General features: G+C 42.1%; 1 protein-coding gene across 1 annotated transcript in view; it reads left to right on the forward strand.

Annotated features, from left to right (window-relative positions):
* Positions 1 to 19,432, forward strand: part of Mcm3 (minichromosome maintenance 3) — a 75,470-nt gene extending 56,038 nt beyond the window's left edge. The window contains exons 14-15 of the mRNA XM_071674722.1: positions 3,123 to 3,313; positions 19,033 to 19,432. Of these exons, the coding sequence (XP_071530823.1) occupies positions 3,123 to 3,313; positions 19,033 to 19,191 (350 nt within the window). The 3' untranslated portion in view covers positions 19,192 to 19,432. The remainder of the gene's footprint in view (positions 1 to 3,122; positions 3,314 to 19,032) is intronic.
* Positions 19,433 to 21,115: the final 1,683 nt, after the last annotated feature.

Below are 21,115 nucleotides of genomic sequence, written 5' to 3' on the forward strand. Positions count from 1 at the left end.
TCATCCTCCTCAGAGGCTCAGATTGGGTTGTCTGAATGTGTGTGTGGATGTCACCAAAATAGGTAGTGAGTGGTGGGATGAAGAAGTAAGATTATTAGTGAAGGAGAAGAGAGAGGCATTTGGACGATTTTTGCAGGGAAAAAATGCAAATGAGTGGGAGATGTATAAAAGAAAGAGGCAGGAGGTCAAGAGAAAGGTACAAGAGGTGAAAAAGAGGGCAAATGAGAATTGGGGTGAGAGAGTATCATTAAATTTCAGGGAGAATAAAAAGATGTTTTGGAAGGAGGTAAATAAAATGCGTAAGACAAGGGAGCAAATGGGAACTTCAGTGAAGGGGGCTAATGGGGAGATGATGATAAGTCGTGGTGATGTGAGAAGGAGATGAAGTGAGTATTTTGAAGGTTTCTTGAATGTGTTTGATGATAGAGTGGCAGATATAGGGTGTTTTGGTCGAGGTGGTGTGCAAAGTGAGAGTGTTAGGGAAAATGATTTGGTAAACAGAGAAGAGGTAGTAAAAGCTTTGTGAAAGATGAAAGCCGGCAAGGCAGCAGGTTTGGATGGTATTGCAGTGGAATTTATTAAAAAAGGGGGTGACTGTATAGTTGACTGGTTGGTAAGGTTATTTAATGTATGTATGACTCATGGTGAGGTGCCTGAGGATTGGCGAAATGCTTGCATAGTGCCATTGTACAAAGGCAAAGGGGATAAGAGTGAGTGCTCAAATTACAGAGGTATAAGTTTGTTGAGTATTCCTGGTAAATTATATGGGAGGGTATTGATTGAGAGGGTGAAGGCATGTACAGAGCATCAGATTGGGGAAGAGCAGTGTGGTTTCAGAAGTGGTAGAGGATCTGTGGATCAGGTGTTTGCTTTGAAGAATGTATGTGAGAAATACATAGAAAAGCAAATGGATTTGTATGTAGCATTTATGGATCTGGAGAAGGCATATGATAGAGTTGACAGAGATGCTCTGTGGAAGGTATTAAGAATATATGGTGTGGGAGGCAAGTTGGTAGAAGCAGTGAAAAGTTTTTTATCGAGGATGTAAAGCATGTGTACGTGTAGGAAGAGAGGAAAGTGATTGGTTCTCAGTGAATGTAGGTTTGTGGCAGGGGTGTTTGATGTCTCCATGGTTGTTAAATTTGTTTATGGATGGGGTTGTTAGGGAGGTGAATGCAAGAGTTTTGGAAAGAGGGGCAAGTATGCAGTCTGTTGTGGATGAGAGAGCTTGGGAAGTGAGTCAGTTGTTGTTCGCTGATGATACAGCGCTGGTGGCTGATTCATGTGAGAAACTGCAGAAGTTGGTGACTGAGTTTGGTAAAGTGTGTGAAAGAAGAAATTTAAGAGTAAATGTGAATAAGAGGAAGGTTATTAGGTACAGTAGGGTTGAGGGTCAAGTCAGTTGGGAGGTAAGTTTGAATGGAGAAAAACTGGAGGAAGTAAAGTGTTTTAGATATCTGGGAGTGGATCTGGCAGTGGATGGAAGCATAAGTGAATCATAGGGTGGGGGAGGGGGCGAAAATTCTGGGAGCCTTGAAGAATGCTTGGAAGTCGAGAACATTATCTCAGAAAGCAAAAATGGGAATGTTTGAAGGAATTGTGGTTCCAACAATGTTGTATGGTTGTGAGGCGTGGGCTATGGATAGAGTTGTGTGCAGGAGGGTGGATGTGCTGGAAATGAGATATTTGAGGACAATATGTGTTGTGAGGTGGTTTGATCGAGTAAGTAATGTAAGGGTAAGAGAGATGTGTGGAAATAAAAAGAGTATGGTTGAGAGAGCAGAAGAGGGTGTTTTGAAATGGTTTGGTCACATGGAGAGAATGAGTGAGGAAAGATTGACCAAGAGGATATATGTGTCAGAGGTGGAGGGAACGAGAAGAAGTGGGAGACCAAATTGGAGGTGGAGAGATGGAGTGAAAAACATTTTGAGTGATCGGGGCCTAAACATGCAGGAGAGTGAAAGGCGTGCAAGGAATAGAGTGAATTGGAGCGATGTGGTATACCGGGGTCAACATGCTGTCAATGGATTGAACCACGGCATGTGAAGTGTCTGGGGTAAACCATGGAAAGTTGTGTGGGGCCTGGATGTGGAAAGGGAGCTGTGGTTTCGGTGCATTATTACATGACAGCTAGAAACTGAGTGTGAACGAATGGGGCCTTTGTTGTCTTTTCCTAGTGCTACCTCACACACATGAGGGGGAAGGGGGTTGTTATTCCATGTGTGGCAGGGTGGTGATGGGAATGAATAAGGGCAGACAGTATGAATTATGCACATGTGTGTAGATGTATATGTCTGTGTGTGTATATATATGTGTACATGGAGATGTATAGGTATGTATATTTGCGTGTGTGGACGTGTATGTATATACATGTGTATGTGTGTGGGTTGGGCCATTCTTTCGTCTGTTTCCTTGTGCTACCTCGCTAACGCAGGGAGACAGCGACAAAGCAAAGTAATCAATAAAATAAAATATCTATATACATAAACGAATACCTTATGGTATGAAAATTTGTCGCATTAAAAACTCTCCTTAAAAATCTCTTCTGCTACAGCCCTGATGATTAAACATCAAGACAGTCATTTGTATATACGGTCTCAAATATAGAAAGTAAACCTGAATGAAGATTTTGTTACATTTCTTATACAGTGGGATTGTTGCTGTTATATGACTTTGGGTTTTTGCTTTTTACTCATGAATAGACTGAACCAGGGCATGTGAAGCATCTGGGGTATGCTATAGAAAGGTCTGTGGGGTCCGGATGTGAATAGGTAGCTGGGGTTTCAGCTAGAGACTGAGTGTGAATAAATGTGGCCTTTTTTTGTCTTCCTGGTGCTGCCTCGCTGAAGGGGTGGGGAATGCTATTCCCTGTGTGAGAGGGTAGCAACAGAAATGGCTGAAGGCAAGCAAGTATGAATATGTACACGTGTATTTATGTATGTGTGTGTGTATGTATATGTTGATATGTACGTGCATGTATATAAGTGGATAGGCCATTCTTCGTCTGTTTCCTGGCACTTCCTCGCTGATGCAGTTAAGTTTAACAGTAATAAACAAATTTAGTTTAGGACTATGATTAAGGTATTACCATTTTGACAGTTTTCTCTTTCCTCTTTCTTCAGGTTATGATCCATATGATATTGGAAGTGGAGATGAGGATCCAATGTCATCAACACTTGCATCAGTGCGGAGCACTGTTAGTAAAGCATCAAGAACCACAGAAGAAGTTACTGAATCTTCTACCACATCTAAAGAGATCAGTGAAGAAAGACTAGCAGCTTTTAAGGCTTCTCTTATAAAATTATTGAAAGAGGTAAGTTTCTCTACCCATCTAACTTGGAATTTAGGTGTTGTCATATCCAAGGATGAATGAAGTGTAATCTTCCATATTACTATACCAGTGGAAGTTCTGCAAAGGAGGGAAGAATACAACATATATAAATGGAACGTGAAGAAGTTGATAGAGGAAAACAAAGAAAGAGTAGATGAAGATTTTAGAAGAAAGTTAAGTGAAAAGTTTCAGGATAATAAGAAACTATACTGGAAGGAGGTAAAAAAGGAAAGAGGTGGATTTAAAAGTGGAGACGTTGATATGAGGAGTAGGGAAGGGAATTGCTAAATCAAAAGGAGGAAGTGAAAGGAAGATGGAAAGAGTATTTTGAAGAACTGATGGATGTGAGAGAAGGGGAGACAGCAGTTGTTACAGCCATGTTTATGGAGGGGGGGGAAGGAAGAGGACATATGTGCAGGTGCCTATATCAGAGGGAGATAAGAAAGGCAATAATGAGGCTGAAGGTAAGAAAGGCTCCTGGAATGGATGGGATTATGGCTGAAATGTTTAAGCATGTAGGAGGAAGCATGATAGAGTGAATGCATTTCATAGATAATTTAGCATGGAAACAGAAGGTTGTGCCTGAGGATTGAGTGAAAGCTATTATTGTTCCTCTATTCATAGAAAAAAGTGAGCAGGATGTATGTAGCAATTATAGGGGAGTAAGTAATTTAGGTATACCAGGAAAAGTATGCAAGAATATTAAGTGATGAAAGTGACTGAATGCACAATAACTGAAGAGCAAGGGGGTATTAGGGAATGTATGGATCAGATTTTTGTTGTAAAGACGACCGTGGAAAGGTATTTGGCTGAAGGTAAGAAGTTATATGCAACTTTTATGGATTTGGAGAAAGCATACGACAGATTCAAGTGGAATGCTTTGTGAGATGTGTTAATGATATATGGTACAGGGGACAACTGTTGGAGTGTTAAAGCCTTCTATAGAGGAGCAAATGCATGTGTAAGAGTGGATGGAAAGCTGAGAGGAAGTTTGGGATACATATAGGTGTAAGGCAGGGCTGTGTTGATTTTTAATATATATGAAAAAATATATATATATATATATATATATATATATATATATATATATATATATATTTTTTTTTTTTTTTTTTTTTTTTTTTTTTTTTTATACCTCGTCGCTATCTCCCGCGGTTGCGAGGTAGCGCAAGGAAACAGACGAAAGAAATGGCCCAACTCCCCCCATACACATGTACATACACACGTCCACACACGCAAATATACATACCTACACAGCTTTCCATGGTTTACCCCGGACGCTTCACATGCCTTGATTCAATCCACTGACAGCACGTCAACCCCTGTATACCACATCGCTCCAATTCACTCTATTCCTTGCCCTCCTTTCACCCTCCTGCATGTTCAGGCCCCGATCACACAAAATCCTTTTCACTCCATCTTTCCACCTCCAATTTGGTCTCCCTCTTCTCCTCGTTCCCTCCACCTCCGACACATATATCCTCTTGGTCAATCTTTCCTCACTCATTCTCTCCATGTGCCCAAACCATTTCAAAACACCCTCTTCTGCTCTCTCAACCACGCTCTTTTTATTTCCACACATCTCTCTTACCCTTACGTTACTTACTCGATCAAACCACCTCACACCACACATTGTCCTCAAACATCTCATTTCCAGCACATCCATCCTCCTGCGCACAACTCTATCCATAGCCCACGCCTCGCAACCATACAACATTGTTGGAACCACTATTCCTTCAAACATACCCATTTTTGCTTTCCGAGATAATGTTCTCGACTTCCACACATTTTTCAAGGCTCCCAAAATTTTCGCCCCCTCCCCCACCCTATGATCCACTTCCGCTTCCATGGTTCCATCCGCTGACAGATCCACTCTCAGATATCTAAAACACTTCACTTCCTCCAGTTTTTCTCCATTCAAACTCACCTCCCAATTGACTTGACCCTCAACCCTACTGTACCTAATAACCTTGCTCTTATTCACATTTACTCTTAACTTTCTTCTTCCACACACTTTACCAAACTCCGTCACCAGCTTCTGCAGTTTCTCACATGAATCCGCCACCAGCGCTGTATCATCAGCGAACAACAACTGACTCACTTCCCAAGCTCTCTCATCCCCAACAGACTTCATACTTGCCCCTCTTTCCAAGACTCTTGCATTTACCTCCCTAACAACCCCATCCATAAACAAATTAAACAACCATGGAGACATCACACACCCCTGCCGCAAACCTACATTCACTGAGAACCAATCACTTTCCTCTCTTCCTACACGTACACATGCCTTACATCCTCGATAAAAACTTTTCACTGCTTCTAACAACTTGCCTCCCACACCATATATTCTTAATACCTTCCACAGAGCATCTCTATCAACTCTATCATATGCCTTCTCCAGATCCATAAATGCTACATACAAATCCATTTGCTTTTCTAAGTATTTCTCACATACATTCTTCAAAGCAAACACCTGATCCACACATCCTCTACCACTTCTGAAACCACACTGCTCTTCCCCAATCTGATGCTCTGTACATGCCTTCACCCTCTCAATCAATACCCTCCCATATAATTTACCAGGAATACTCAACAAACTTATACCTCTGTAATTTGAGCACTCACTCTTATCCCCTTTGCCTTTGTACAATGGCACTATGCACGCATTCCGCCAATCCTCAGGCACCTCACCATGAGTCATACATACATTAAATAACCTTACCAACCAGTCAACAATACAGTCACCCCCTTTTTTAATAAATTCCACTGCAATACCATCCAAACCTGCTGCCTTGCCGGCTTTCATTTTTTTTTTTTTATACTTTGTCGCTGTCTCCCGCGTTTGCGAGGTAGCGCAAGGAAACAGACGAAAGAAATGGCCCAACCCCCCCCCCCCCCCCCCCATACACATGTACATACACACGTCCACACATGCAAATATACATACCTACACAGCTTTCCATGGTTTACCCCAGACGCTTCACATGCCTTGATTCAATCCACTGACAGCACGTCAAACCCTGTATACCACATCGCTCCAATTCACTCTATTCCTTGCCCTCCTTTCACCCTCCTGCATGTTCAGGCCCCGATCACACAAAATCTTTTTCACTCCATCTTTCCACCTCCAATTTGGTCTCCCTCTTCTCCTCGTTCCCTCCACCTCCGACACATATATCCTCTTGGTCAATCTTTCCTCACTCATTCTCTCCATGTGCCCAAACCATTTCAAAACACCCTCTTCTGCTCTCTCAACCACGCTCTTTTTATTTCCACACATCTCTCTTACCCTTACGTTACTTACTCGATCAAACCACCTCACACCACACATTGTCCTCAAACATCTCATTTCCAGCACATCCATCCTCCTGCGCACAACTCTATCCATAGCCCACGCCTCGCAACCATTCAAACTCACCTCCCAATTGACTTGACCCTCAACCCTACTGTACCTAATAACCTTGGTCTTATTCACATTTACTCTTAACTTTCTTCTTCCACACACTTTACCAAACTCAGTCACCAGCTTCTGCAGTTTCTCACATGAATCAGCCACCAGCGCTGTATCATCAGCGAACAACAACTGACTCACTTCCCAAGCTCTCTCATCCCCAACTATATATTATCCCTGGGGATAGTGGATTAAGAATACTTCCCACGTATTCCCTGCGTGTCGTAGAAGGCGACTAAAAGGGGAGGGAGCGGGGGGCTGGAAATCCTCCCCTCTCATTTTTTTTTTTTTTTTTTTCCAAAAGAAGGAACAGAAAATTGGGCCAGGTGAGGGTATTCCCTCAAAGGCCCAGTCCTCTGTTCTTAATGCTACCTCGCTAACGCGGGAAATGGCGAATAGTTTAAAAGAAAGAAAAGAAAAAGAATGGAATGATAAGATAGATGAAAGCAAAACTAGGGAAAAGGGGTGATGAGATGGAGTGCAGCAGTGAGGTACTGTGGCTAGTAGCAAGCCTGTCTGCAGATGATACTGTGTTGTTTGCAGATAGTGAAGAGGAGTTCCAGAAAATTGTAAATGTGTTTTATGGTGTGTGTGTCACTGGAGGAGATTGAAGTAAAAGTAAAATAATGGTGTTTTAAAGAAAATGGAGTGAAAGTGTAGATTTTGTAAAACCATATATAGTTAAAGAAGAAAGTGTACTATATTGTGCTGTGGATACGGGAGGAAAAAAACTGGAAGTGAGGAAATTTAAGTATCTGGGAGCTGTCTTGGGTAAGTGTGGTGATATGAATGGAGAGATAAGGAAGAGAGCAGTACAAGGTAGAAGAGTCAATGGGTCCCTTGATAGAATAATGAAGGTGTAAGTATGGAAGTCAAGAAATGATTAAGGAACAGCATAGTCCTCCCAACCCTGACCTGTGCAGCCAAAACACAATCATGGAATGAGGTGCAGAGGTCAAGAATCCAGGCTATGGAAATGAGCTGTTTGAGAAGAGCATGTGGTGTGACTATATGAGATAAAGAATGAAATGAAAGGTTGCATGAGAGATGTGGTATGGCAGGGAATGCAAAGGGAGGGAATTATGGAGTGGTAGAATGGATGAAACATAATACTTTGAAGTGGTTCAGGCATGTGGAAAGAATGCAAGACTGAGAGTTTACAAGATTTTATGATAGTACAATTAAAGGGGTTGGTGTGTGTGGAAGGCCACCTGTGACATGGGCAAATAGGGCAGAGGAATACTGGAGAGAGAGAGAGAGAGAGAGAGAGAGAGAGGAAAAATGCATGGAATGGTTTATGTGAGGGAGGCGTGTAGGGACTGATAAGTGGAGACTCTTTTGCTATGGCCACCCCTTGATGGGATTTCCTGTAGGGAACGGGCATCAGAGATATAGGTAGATAGAATGAAGTGAAGGAAACCTCATTTTGCACGCATATTATTAACCCCTATCAAGATATAGGTAGAGGATTGAAGTGAAGGAAACACCGCAGTTCAAATGAAACAGGCTTATTCATATAGGCATACCTTGCCTGTCACTTTTCATGCAGGGTTGATTTGTCAAATGAACCTAAAGTTTTCATATACTTGCCACTTGCAAAACTCAGTCCATTACACATTATCATAAAAAATCATTCCTATGATACATTCATGTGAAGTAACAAGCACTAATCAGTTCACCGTATGAAAATATCTGCCCCTTCTGAGCACCTCTCCTTTAATCTTTATTTATGATAATGTATAACTTCTTGTATGGGCTGTCATCTACAGCACTTTCTGCATGATCTTGCCCTCCTAAGGATTCATCCACACACATGCACATTTTCTCCCCCATAGCTTTGGGAAAACATGCCCCAATCAAAGGCCATCTTAGGTGAAAGAACAAAGGAAAATAGTATCTACAAGGATAGAAAATTGCAAAAATATGAAGAATTTCACAGTTTAGCTGTTCAAGGGAAGGTAATAGCTACTCCTTGAGTGGCCACCCTCCACATCCAAGCTGTGGGAAATATCAGCCAGGGCATGCCTTGGGGGCAGATATGTGCACAGTTTACACAGGTAGTGGCCAAAATTTTGCCAATAGAATGGAAAGAAACTGGCTCCTTAACAGAGTTGTCTGGAATAAGTTACATAAATTCTTTACTGTCTTTCCTTGAAGTTTTATATATATGGATTTGTATGTAGCATTTATGGATCTGGAGAAGGCATATGATAGAGTTGATAGAGATGCTCTGTGGAAGGTATTAAGAATATATGGTGTGGGAGGCAAGTTGTTAGAAGCAGTGAAAAGTTTTTATTGAGGATGTAAGGCATGTGTATATGTAGGAAGAGAGGAAAGTGATTGGTTCTAAGTGAATGTAGGTTTGTGGCAGGGGTGTGTGATGTCTCCATGGTTGTTTAATTTGTTTATGGATGGGGTTGTTAGGGAGGTGAATGCAAGAGTTTTGGAAAGAGGGGCAAGTATGAAGTCTGTTGTGGATGAGAGAGCTTGGGAAGTGAGTCAGTTGTTGTTCACTGATGATACTGCGCCGGTGGCTGATTCATGTGAGAAACTGCAGAAGCTGGTGACTGAGTTTGGTAAAGTGTTTGAAAGAAGAAAGTTAAGAGTAAATGTGAATAAGAGCAAGGTTATTAGGTACAGTAGAGTTGAGGGTCAAGTCAATTGGGAGGTAAGTCTGAATGAAGAAAAACTGGAGGAAGTAAAGTGTTTTAGATATCTGGGAGTGGATCTGGCAGCGGATGGAACCATGGAAGCGGAAGTGAATCATAGGGTGGGGGAGGGGGCGAAAATCCTGGGAGCCTTGAAGAATCTGTGGAAGTCAAGAACATTATCTCGGAAAGCAAAAATGGGTATGTTTGAAGGAATAGTGGTTCCAACAATGTTGTATGGTTGCGAGGCGTGGGCTATGGATAGAGTTGTGCGCAGGAGGGTGGATGTGCTGGAAATGAGATGTTTGAGGACAATGTGTGGTGTGAGGTGGTTTGATCAAGTAAGTAATGTAAGGGTAAGAGAGATGTGTGGAAATAAAAAGAGCATGGTTGAGACAGCAGAAGAGGGTGTTTTGAAATGGTTTGGGCACATGGAGAGAATGAGTGAGGAAAGATTGACCAAGAGGATATATGTGTCGGAGGTGAAGGGAACGAGGAGAAGTGGGAGACCAAATTGGAGGTGAAAGATGGAGTGAAAAAGATTTTGAGTGATCGGGGCCTGAACATGCAGGAGGGTGAAAGGCGGGCAAGGAATAGAGTGAATTGGAGCGATGTGGTATACCGGGGTTGACGTGCTGTCAATGGATTGAATCAGGGCATGTGAAGCGTCTGGGGTAAACCATGGAAAGTTGTGTGGGGCCTGGATGTGGAAAGGGAGCTGTGGTTTCGGGCATTATTGCATGACAGCTAGAGACTGAGTGTGAACGAATGGGGCCTTTGTTGTCTTTTCCTAGCGCTACCTTGCACACATGAGGGGGGAGGGGGATGGTATTCCATGTGTGGCGAGGTGGCGATGGGAATGAATAAAGGCAGACAGTGTGAATTGTGTGCTTGGGTATATATGTATATGTCTGTATGTGTATATATATGTGTACATTGAGATGTATAGGTATGTATATTTGCGTGTGTGGACGTGTATGTTTATACATGTGTATGGGGGTGGGTTGGTTCATTTCTTTCGTCTGTTTCCTTGCGCTACCTCACAAACGCGGGAGACAGCGACAAAGCAAAATAAATAAATAATTTTTTTTCATTATTATTATACTTTGTCACCATCTCCCACGTTGGCGAGGTAGCGCACGGAAACAGATGAAAGAATGGCCCAACCCACCCACATGTATATACATAAACGTCCACACACGCACATATACATACCTATACATTCCAACTTATACATGTATATACATACCTACATATATATATACACACGTATACAGAATTCATACTTGCTGCCTTTATTCATTCCCATCACCCTGCCACACATGAAATGACAACCCCCTCCCCCCACATGCGCACAAGGTAGCACTAGGAAAAGACAACATAGGCCACATTTGTTCACACTCAGTCTCTAGCTACCATCTTTAATGCACCGAAACCACAGCTCCCTTTCCACATCCAGGACCCACAAAACTTTCCGTGGTTTACCCCAGACGCTTCAGACATGCCCTAGTTCAATCCATTGACAGCACATTGACCCCAGTATAGCACACCGTTCCAATTCACTCTGTTCCTTACACACCTTTCACCCTCCTGCATGTTCAGGCCCCGATCGCTCAAAATCTTTTTTACTCCATCTTTCACCTCCAATTTGGTCTCCCACTTCTCATTCCCTCCAACTGTGACACATATATCCTGTTTGTCAACCTTTCCTCACTCAGTCTCTCCATGTGACCAAACCATTTCAAAACATCCTCTTCTGTTTGCTCAACCACACTCTTTTCATTACCACACATCTCTCGTACCCTTTCATTACTTACTTGATCAAACCACCTCACACCACCTCAAACATCTCATTTCCAACTTATCCACCCTCCTCTGCACAACTCTATCTATAGCCCATGCTTCACAACCATATAACATTGTTGGAACCACTATTCCTTCAAACATACCCATTTTTGCTTTCCGAGATAATGTTCTCACCTTCCACACATTTTTCAACGCTCCCAGAACTTTTGCCCCCTCCCCCACCCTGTGACTCGCTTCCGCTTCCATGGTTCCATCCACTGCCAAATGCACTCCCATATATCTAAAGCGCTTCACTTCCTCCAGTTTTTTCCATTCAAACTTACCTTCTAATTGACGTGTCCCTCAACCCTACTGTACCAAATAACCTTGCTCTTATTCACATTCGCTCTCAGCTTTCTTCTTTCACACACTTTACCAAACTCAGTCACCAGCTTCTGCAGTTTCTCAGCTGAATCAGCCACTAGGGCTGTATCATCAGCGAACAACAATTGACTCACTTCCCAAGCTCTCTCATCCACAACAGACTGCATACTTGCCCTTCTTTCCAAAACTCTTGCATTCACCTCCCTAACAACCCCATCCATAAACAAATTAAACAACCATGGAGACATCAAACACCCCTGCCACAAACCGACATTCACTGAGAACCAATCACTTTCCTCTCTTCCTAGTCACACCCATGCCTTACATCCTCGATAAAAACTTTTCACTGCTTCTAACAACTTGCTTCCCACACCATATGTTCTTAATACCTTCCACAGAGCATCTCTATCAACTCTTATCACATGCCTTCTCCAGATCTATAAATGCTGCATACAAATCCATTTGCTTTTCTAAGTATTTCTCACACTCATTCTTCAAAGCAAACACCTGATCCACACATCCTCTACCACTTCTGAAACCTCACTGCTCTTCCCCAATCTGATGCTCTGTACATGCTTTCGCCCTTTTAATCAGTACCCTCCCATTTGATTTCCCAGGAATATTCAACAAACTTATACCTCTGTAATTTGAGCACTCATCTTTATCCCCTTTGCCTTTGGACAAAGGCACTATGCATGCATTCCGCCAATCCTCAGGCACCTCACCATGAGTCATACATACATTAAATAACCTTACCAACCAGACAACAACACGGTCACCGTCTTTTTTTATAAATTCCACAGAAATACCATCCAATCATGCTGCCTTGCCAGTTTTCATCTTCTGCAAAGCTTTTACTGCCTCTTCTCTGTTTACCAAATCATTCTCCCTAACCCTTTCACTTTGCAAACCACCTCGACCAAAACGCCCTATATCTGCCACTCTATCATCAGACATATTCGACAGACCTTCAAAATGCTCACACCATCTCTTTCTTACATAGCCACTACTTGTTATCACCTCCCCATTAGCCCCCTTCACCGATGTTCCCATTTGTTCTCTTGTCTTACGCACTTTATTTACCTTCTTCCAAAGCATCTTTTTATTCTCCCTAAAATTTAATGATACTCTCTCACCCCAACTCACATTTGCCCTCTTTTTCACCTCTTGCACCTTTCTCTTGACCTCCTGCCTCTTTCTTTTATATATCTCCCAGTCATTTGCACTATTTCCCTGCAAAACTCATCTAAATGCCTCTCTCTTCTCTTTCACTAATAATCTTACTTCTTCATCCCACCACTCACTACCCTTTCTAGAAAAATCGGCCCACCTCCCATGCTTCTCATGCCACAAGCATCTTTTTGTGCTTCCCTAAATACATCCCATTCCTCCCCCACTTCCCTTACATCCTTTGCTCTCATCTTTTTCCATTCTGCACTCAGTCTCTCCTGGTACTTCCTCACACAAGTCTCCTTCCCAAGCTCACTTACTCTCACCACTCTCTTCACCTCAACATTCTTCTTTTCTGAAAACCTCTACAAATCTTCACCTTCGCCTTCACAAGATAATGATCAGACATCCCTCCAGTTACACCTCTCAGCACATCAACATCCAAAAGTCTCTCTTTCGCGCGCCTATCAATTAACACGTAATCCACTAATGCTCTTTGGCCATCTCTCCTACGTACATACGTATACTTATGTATCATATCTCTCTTTTTAAACCAGGTATTCCCAATCACCAGTCCTTTTTCAGCACACAAGTCTACAAGCTCTTCACCATTTCCATTTACAACACTGAACACCCCATGTACACCAATTTTTCCCTCCACTGCCACATTACTCACCTTTGCATTAAAATCACCCATCACTATAACCCGGTCTCGTGCATCAAAACTACTAACATGCTCACTCAGCTACTCCCAAAACACTTGCCTCTCATGACCTTTCTTCTCATGCCCATGTGCATATGCACCAACAATCACCCATCTCTCTCCATCCACTTACAGTTTTTCCCATATCAGTCTAGAGTTTACTTTCTTACACTCTATCACGTATAGTGCGTAAGACAAGAACAAATGGGAACATTGGTGAAGGGGGACAATGGGAAGGTAATAACAAGTAGAAGTGATGTGAGGAGGTGGAGTGAGTATTTTGAAGGTTTGTTGAATGTGTTAGATGACAGAGTGGCAGATGTAGGGTGTTTGGGTCAAGGTGGTGTGCGAAGTGAGAGGGTCAGGGAGAATGATTTAGGAAACAGAGAAGAGGTAATGAAAGCTTTGCGGAAGAAGAAAGCCGGCAAGGCGGCGAGTTTGGATGTTATTGCCATGGAATTTGTTAAAAAAGGGGGTGACTGTGTTGTTGACTGGTTGGTGATATTCAGTGTATGTATGGCTTATGGTGAAGTGCCTGAGGATTGGCGGAATGCTTGCATAGTACCAGAGTACAAAGGCAAAGGGATAAAGGTAAGTGTTCAAATTGCAGAGGTGTAAGTTTGTTGAGTATTCCTGGGAAATTATATGGGAGGGTATTGATTGAGAGGGTGAAGGCATGTACAGAGCATCAGATTGGGGAAGAGCAATGTGGTTTCAGAAGTGGTAGAGGATGTGTGGATCAGATGTTTGGTTTGAAGAATGTATGTGAGAAGTACTTAGAAAAACAAATGGATTTGTACCAAGCATTTATGGATCTGGAGAAGGCATATGATAGAGTTGATAGAGATGCTCTGTGGAAGGTATTAAGAGTATATGGTGTGGAAGGCAAGTTGCTGGAAGCAGTGAAAAGTTTTTATCGAGGATGTAAGGCATGTTTACGAGTAGGTAGAGAGGAAAGTGATTGGTTCTCAGTGAATGTCGGTTTGCGGCAGGGGTGTGTGATGTCTCCATGGTTGTTTAACTTGCTTATGGATGGGGTTGTTAGGGAGGTGAATGCAAGAGTTTTGGAGAGAGGGGCAAGTATGCAGTCTACTGTGGATGAGAGGGCTTGGGAAGTGAGTCAGTTGTTTTTCGCTAATGATAGCGCTGGTGGCTGATTCATGTGAGAAACTGCAGAAGCTGATGACTGAGTTTGGTAAAGTGTGTGAAAGAAGAAAGCTTAGAGTAAATGTGAATAAGAGCAAGGTTATTAGATACAGTAGGGTTGAGGGACAAGTCAATTAGGAGGTAAGTTTAATTGGAGAAAAACTGGAGGAAGTAAAGTGTTTTAGATATCTGGGAGTGGATTAGGCAGCAGATGGAACCATGGAAGCGGAAGTGAGTCACAAGGTGGGGGAAGGGGCAAAAGTTCTGGAAGCGTTGAAAAATGTTTGGAAAGCGAGAACATTATCTCGGAAAGCAAAAATGGGTATGTTTGAAGGAATAGTGGTTCCAACAATGTTATATGGTTGTGAGGCATGGGTTATAGATAGGGTTGTGCAGGAGGAGGGTGGATGTGTTGGAAATGAGATCTTTGAATACAATTTGTGGTGTGAGGTGGTTTGATCAAGTAGGTAATGAAAGGATAAGAAAGATGTGTGGTAATAAAAGAGTGTAGTTAAGAGAGCAGAAGAGGGTGTATTGAAATGGTTTGGTCACATGGAGAGAATGAGTGAGAAAAGATTGACAAAGAGGATATATGTGTCAGAGGTGGAGGGAACAAGAAGTGGGAGACCAAATTGGAGGTGGAACGATGGAGTGAAAAAGATTTTGAGCGATCGGGGCCTGAACAAGCAGGAGGGTGAAAGGCTTGCTAGGAATAGAGTGAATTGGAATAATGTGGTATACCGGGGTCGACTTGCTGTCAGTGGATTGAACCAGGGCATGTGAAGCATCTAGGGTAAACCATGGAAAGTTTTGTGGGGCCTGGATGTGGAAAGGGAGCTGTGGGCTTGGTGCATTATACATGACAGTTAGAGGCAAAGTGTGAACGAATGTGGCCTTTGTTGTCTTTTCCTAGCTTTACCTCACACGCCTGCGGAGGGAGAGGGTTGTCATTTCATGTGTGGCGGGGTGGCAACAGGAATGAATAAAGGCATCAAGTATGAATTCTGTACATGTGTATATATTTATTTATTTATTTTGCTTTGTCGCTCTCCCGCATTAGCGAGGTAGCATAAGGAAACAGACGAAAGAATGGCCCAACCCAACCACGTACATATGTATATGCATACACGTCCACACATGCACTAGACATACCTATACATTTCAAGGTACATATATTTTTTTTTTTCATACTATTCGCCATTTCCCACATTAGCGAGATAGCATTAAGAACAGAGGACTGGGCCTTTGAGGGAATATCCTCACCTGGCCCCCTTCTCTGTTCCTTCTTTTGGAAAATTAAAAAACGAGAGGGGAGGATTTGTAGCCCTCCACTCCCTCCCCTTTTAGTCGCCTTCTACAACACGCAGGGAATATGTGGGAAGTATACTTTCTCCTCTGTTCCTAAGATAGTATATATTGATTTATGTATATATATTTGTCATATGTACATGTATGTGTATGTGAGTGGATGGGTCTTTCTTTATGTGTTTCCTGGTGCTACCTCGCTGACGTGGGAAACATCAGTCACATGTAATAGATTATTTATTATTTATTTTGCTTTGTTGCTGTCTCCCGCGTTTGCGAGGTAGCGCAAGGAAACAGACAAAAGAAATGGCCCAACCCACCCCCATGCACAATGTATACACACACCGTCCACACACGCAAATATACATACCTATACATCTCAATGTACACATATATATACATACACAGACACATACATATATACCCATGCACACAATTCACACTGTCTGCCCCCATTCACTCCCATCGCCACCTCGCCACACATGGAATATCTTCCCCCTCCCCCCCTCATGTGTGCGAGGTAGCACTAGGAAAAGACAACAAAGGCCCCATTCGTTCACACTCAGTCTCTAGCTGCCACGCAATAATGCCCGAAATCACAGCTCCCTTTCCACATCCAGGCCCCACACAACTTTCCATGGTTTACCCCAGACGCTTCACATGCCCTGATTCAATCCACTGACAGCACTTCAACCCCGGTATACCACATCGATCCAATTCACTCTATTCCTTGCCCTCCTTTCACCCTCCTAATAGATAAATGAATAAATATATATATGTGTATGTGAGTGGACAGGTCTTTCTTGGTCTGTTTCCTCATGTTACCTCGCTAACACGGGAAACAGTGATTATGTATGATAGATGAAAATAAATAGATATACGTAGGTGTCACCAGACTATAATTGAAAAGTCACCTTCAGTGAGGCCGGATCTTTAAGAGTAAAGATTCATTTAAGAACTTCTCACTGCCAAGGAGTCTACATATTCCTGCTGCAGGAATCTTTAGATAGCTCCCTGGTAGGACCAGGAGTTTCATAGATACTGATCCTGGTGAATTATACTTTACCCCCCTTCCCCAAGAGTCCCTTCTATCCTTATTAGCTTCCTGTAGCTTTCAGGAAGCTGACCCTGGCCATTGGTCATGAAATGTGATGTGTGCACTTGTATGTGCAGAAAGTGCAGGACAGTTGAATAGTAAGTGCTTGGTGTCATCTTTATGGTAGTTTCATGAAGGGATGAAGGATCTTGGAACAGTGTTTGTAGTGATGCTTGACTTTCAGAGTGTGACCAAGAGTGTGATTCATGTTTGCTAGGTAGTCTGGATTCCAATAGGTTTATGTCTAGAAGGTTGGAGTGTAAGACTTAGCTGGGAGGTCAGTTGTGTTGTTCTTGCCAGGTTATCTTAGTGTTTACATATTTTATCAGTGTTCTGTTTGTTAGGGAAAGGGGGATTTGCGGGTAGAGGTTGCTGAAGTGTGAGGCAGTGTAAACTTTCCATTTTTACTTGGTGGTTGGTCGTTAGTCATTCAGGTTAGGTTTAGAGGGGTCCAGTGCTGTTGCCTAGAGTTAAGTAATGAACATGATTGGGTGGGTCTCTTTTGGGAGGATCTTTATTTGACTGTGAAGATGTTAACTGTTTGTAGTTGGTATGCAGCTAGTGATTGTTGTGGGAATATGATGTGTAAGATCAGTATGTAATGTGGTGATTGAGTACCTGGGTCTAAAGCCAACCTCTGTGGGGAAGGGGTGGATGTTTTGTTTAATTTTGTGGCTCACTGTTTCATAGTTTGAATACTAAGGCTGTTAGAGATTTAAGGCATAAGGAGGAGAGGGAGTTGTGTGGTTTGAAGGATCTTAAGATAGAATTGTGTTCTTAAGTTTCCAGATGTTAGGGATTTTGTTTGTGGCCAGCACTTGAAGATGTCCATAAGTGCTTAGATGGGCCAGAGTGTTTCCTGGAACATTCAGTATGTTGTCAGGGCTTGTAGCAGGAGAGTTCTTTGATGTTTTAATTCCATTGCTTGTATCAGTTAGAGGCTGATGAGTAGTTTTTCCTGGATGGCTATTGTGTAGGTTTTTCATGACTTTTTTGTTTTCAAGTGAGGTTGGTTTTTGGCTGATTTTTTTTATTAGTTTCTCATGAGTATGTTTCTGTGTTCTTTAGGAGAAAGGATTTCACACACACATCCATTATCTGGTTCTCATGTGTAATGCACTGAAACCACAACCACATATAAACACCTAAGCATTCACAGTCCTTTCAAGTGGTTTCCCTTGGCTGCTTCATATGCCTTGCTTCAGTCCATTGACTGCATGTTGCCCCCTATATCACTCTAATTCACTCTGTTCCATACATGCATTTTGCCCTCAGATGTTCTGGCATTAAGTGCCCAAAATTTTGTTCATTTCATCCTACCATCTCCAATTTGGTCTTCTCCCTGTCCCTTCCACTTCTGACACATATATATCTTCTTTGTCAACCTCTCTCCTTAAGTCCAAACCAGTTCTGCACACCCTCTTCAACTCTCTCAACCACACTTATACTGCCACACCTCTCTCTCTTTCTCTCTTACCCTTTTATTGCTTACTTTATCATCCCACTTCACACCATGTATTGTCCTCAAACATTTCATTTCTAGCATTTCCACCCTCCTCCACACATTCTCATCTACAGCACATGCCTCCCATCCGTACTTCAACATTGGGACTGATACACCTTCAGACATGCTAGTTTTTGCTTTTCTAAAGATGCCCTCTCTTTACATACACTTTGAAGGTGAAAGACATGCATGAGATAGAGAGAATTGGAGTGATATAGTATTCAGTGGCAACATGCTGTAAACGTATTGAACTAGGGTATATGAAACAGCCGGAGAAAACCATGGAAAGGTCTGTGTGGCCTGATTGTGGATAAAGGGCTGTGGTATTAGTGCACTTCACATGACAGCTAGAAAATTGATAAGAAAATACTGCTCTCATTTCTTGACTTCATATGTTTGAAACAGCCATCACCCTAGGGAGATTTTGCTTTTTAACTTAAATTATTTTCATTTTACCATTCATACCTAAAATTATTCAGTTTTAACACCTTCCTTTTTTGGGTTTTCAGGAGCGGTCTGTAACAGTGACAGTGAAAAAAATGATTGAATTTGTTAATGCTGAACACACATCTGAACCATTTACGAAGGAGGAAATTGATGCTGCAGTGGAAAAAATGACTGATGCCAATCAAATTATGGTTGCAAATGATATGGTCTTTCTTATTTAAGACTCCTTGTGAGAGGTGTACCAATGATTAAGTAATCTGTTGAGTGCATTTCACACATGAAAGTATTACAAATGCCAATAGGAAAGGTTGCATTTTGATAGTGTACAGATACTGAAATCTAAGCATATATTTCTATATGTACTTGTAGTAAATTAAGGCAATTTTATCTTCATAGTTATATTAGTTTTGTATATTTTCTTTGTACATTAATAAAAATTTGCTGTTACAGCATATATGAATTTTAATGTGTTTAAAGAAATGAATATACAATCATAATATAGGAGAGAAAGAATACTTCCCACGTGCCATGGAAGGTAACTAAAGTGGGCAGGAGCGGGACTAGAAACCCTCCCCCTCTTGTTTTTCATATCTAAAAGAGGAAACAGAGGAAATAGTCAAGCGGGGAGTGCTCATCTTCCTTGAAGGCTCAGCTTAAGGTGTCTAAATGTGTTTGGATGTAACCAAGAAGAGATAGGTAGTATGTTTGAGGAAAGAAACCTGGATGTTCTGGCTCTGAGGAAAATGAAGCTCAAGGGTAAAGGGGAAGAATGGTTTGGAAAAGTCTTGGATGTAAAGTCAGGGGTTGGCGAGAGGACAAGAGCTAAGGAAGGAGTAGGACTGCTAAAGCAGGGGTTATGAAAGTGCGTGATAAAGTGTAAGGAAGTAAATTCTAGATTGATATGGGTAAAACTGAAAGTGGATGGAGAGAGATGGGTGATTATTGGGGCCATTACACGTGGTCATGAGAAGAAAGATCTTCAGAGGCAAGTGTTTTGGGAGCAGCTGAGTGGTGTGTCAGCAGTTCTGATGCTCATTATCGGGAATTAGTGATGGGTGATTTAAATGTGAACATAAAGAATGTGGCAGTTGAGGGTATAATTGGTGTACATGGAGTATTCAGTGTTGTGAATGAAAATGGTGAAGAGGTTATGGATTTATGTGCTGAAGAAAGACTGGTGATTGGGATACTTGGTTTAAAAAAAGGTATGTACATAAGTATACACATGTTAGTAGGAGAGATGGTCAAAGGGCATTGTTAGATTGCATGTTTATTGATAGACATGTAAAACAGAGACTTTTGGATGTTAATATGCTGAGAGGGGCAGCTGGTGGGATGTCTGATTACTATCTCATGGATTTATAGAGAATTAAAAAAAGAACAAATGTTGGGGAGAAGGGAGTGGTGAGAGTAAGAGAGCTTGGAAAGGAGACGTGTGAGGAAGTACTAGGAAAGATTGAGTGTAGAATGGTAAAACTTGAGAGCAAATGACGTGAGGGGAGTAAGTAAGAAATGGGATGTATTTAGGGAAGCAGTAATGGCATGTGCAAGAGATGCATGTGGCATGAGAAAGATGTGGGGTAGGCAGATTAGAAAGGGTAGTGAGTGGTGGGATGAAGAAGTAAAGTTAGTGAAAGAAAAAGAGAGGCATTTGGACGATACTTACAAGGAAGAAGTGCAATTGACCAGATGTATAAAAAAAACAGCAGGAGGCTGAGTTGAAAAAGAGGGCAGATGAGAGTTGGTGTGAGAGTATCATTAAACTTTAAGGAGAATAAAAGGTGTTTTGGGAAGAAGTAAATAACGTGTTTAAGATGAGAACAAATGGGAACATTGGTGAAGGGGACAAGGGGGAAAGTGATGACAGGTAGTGATGGAGTGTATTTTCAAGGTATATTGAATGAGTTTGATGATAGTAGCAGGTGTAGGATGTTTAGGTCGGGGTGGTGTGTGAAGTGAGTCAGGGAGAGTGGTGTGGTGAAGAGAGAAGTGAAAGCCTTGCAGAGGAAATTTGGCAAGGTGGCAGGGTTAGATGGTACTGCAGTTGAATTTATTAAGGAGATGACTGTTGTTGATTGGTTAGTAAGGATATTCAGTGTATGTATGAATCATGGCGAAGTGCTTGAGGATTGGCGGAATGCATGC

The sequence above is a fragment of the Panulirus ornatus genome, chromosome 20 (genome assembly GCF_036320965.1).
Source record: "Panulirus ornatus isolate Po-2019 chromosome 20, ASM3632096v1, whole genome shotgun sequence".
Taxonomy (NCBI): domain Eukaryota; kingdom Metazoa; phylum Arthropoda; class Malacostraca; order Decapoda; family Palinuridae; genus Panulirus; species Panulirus ornatus.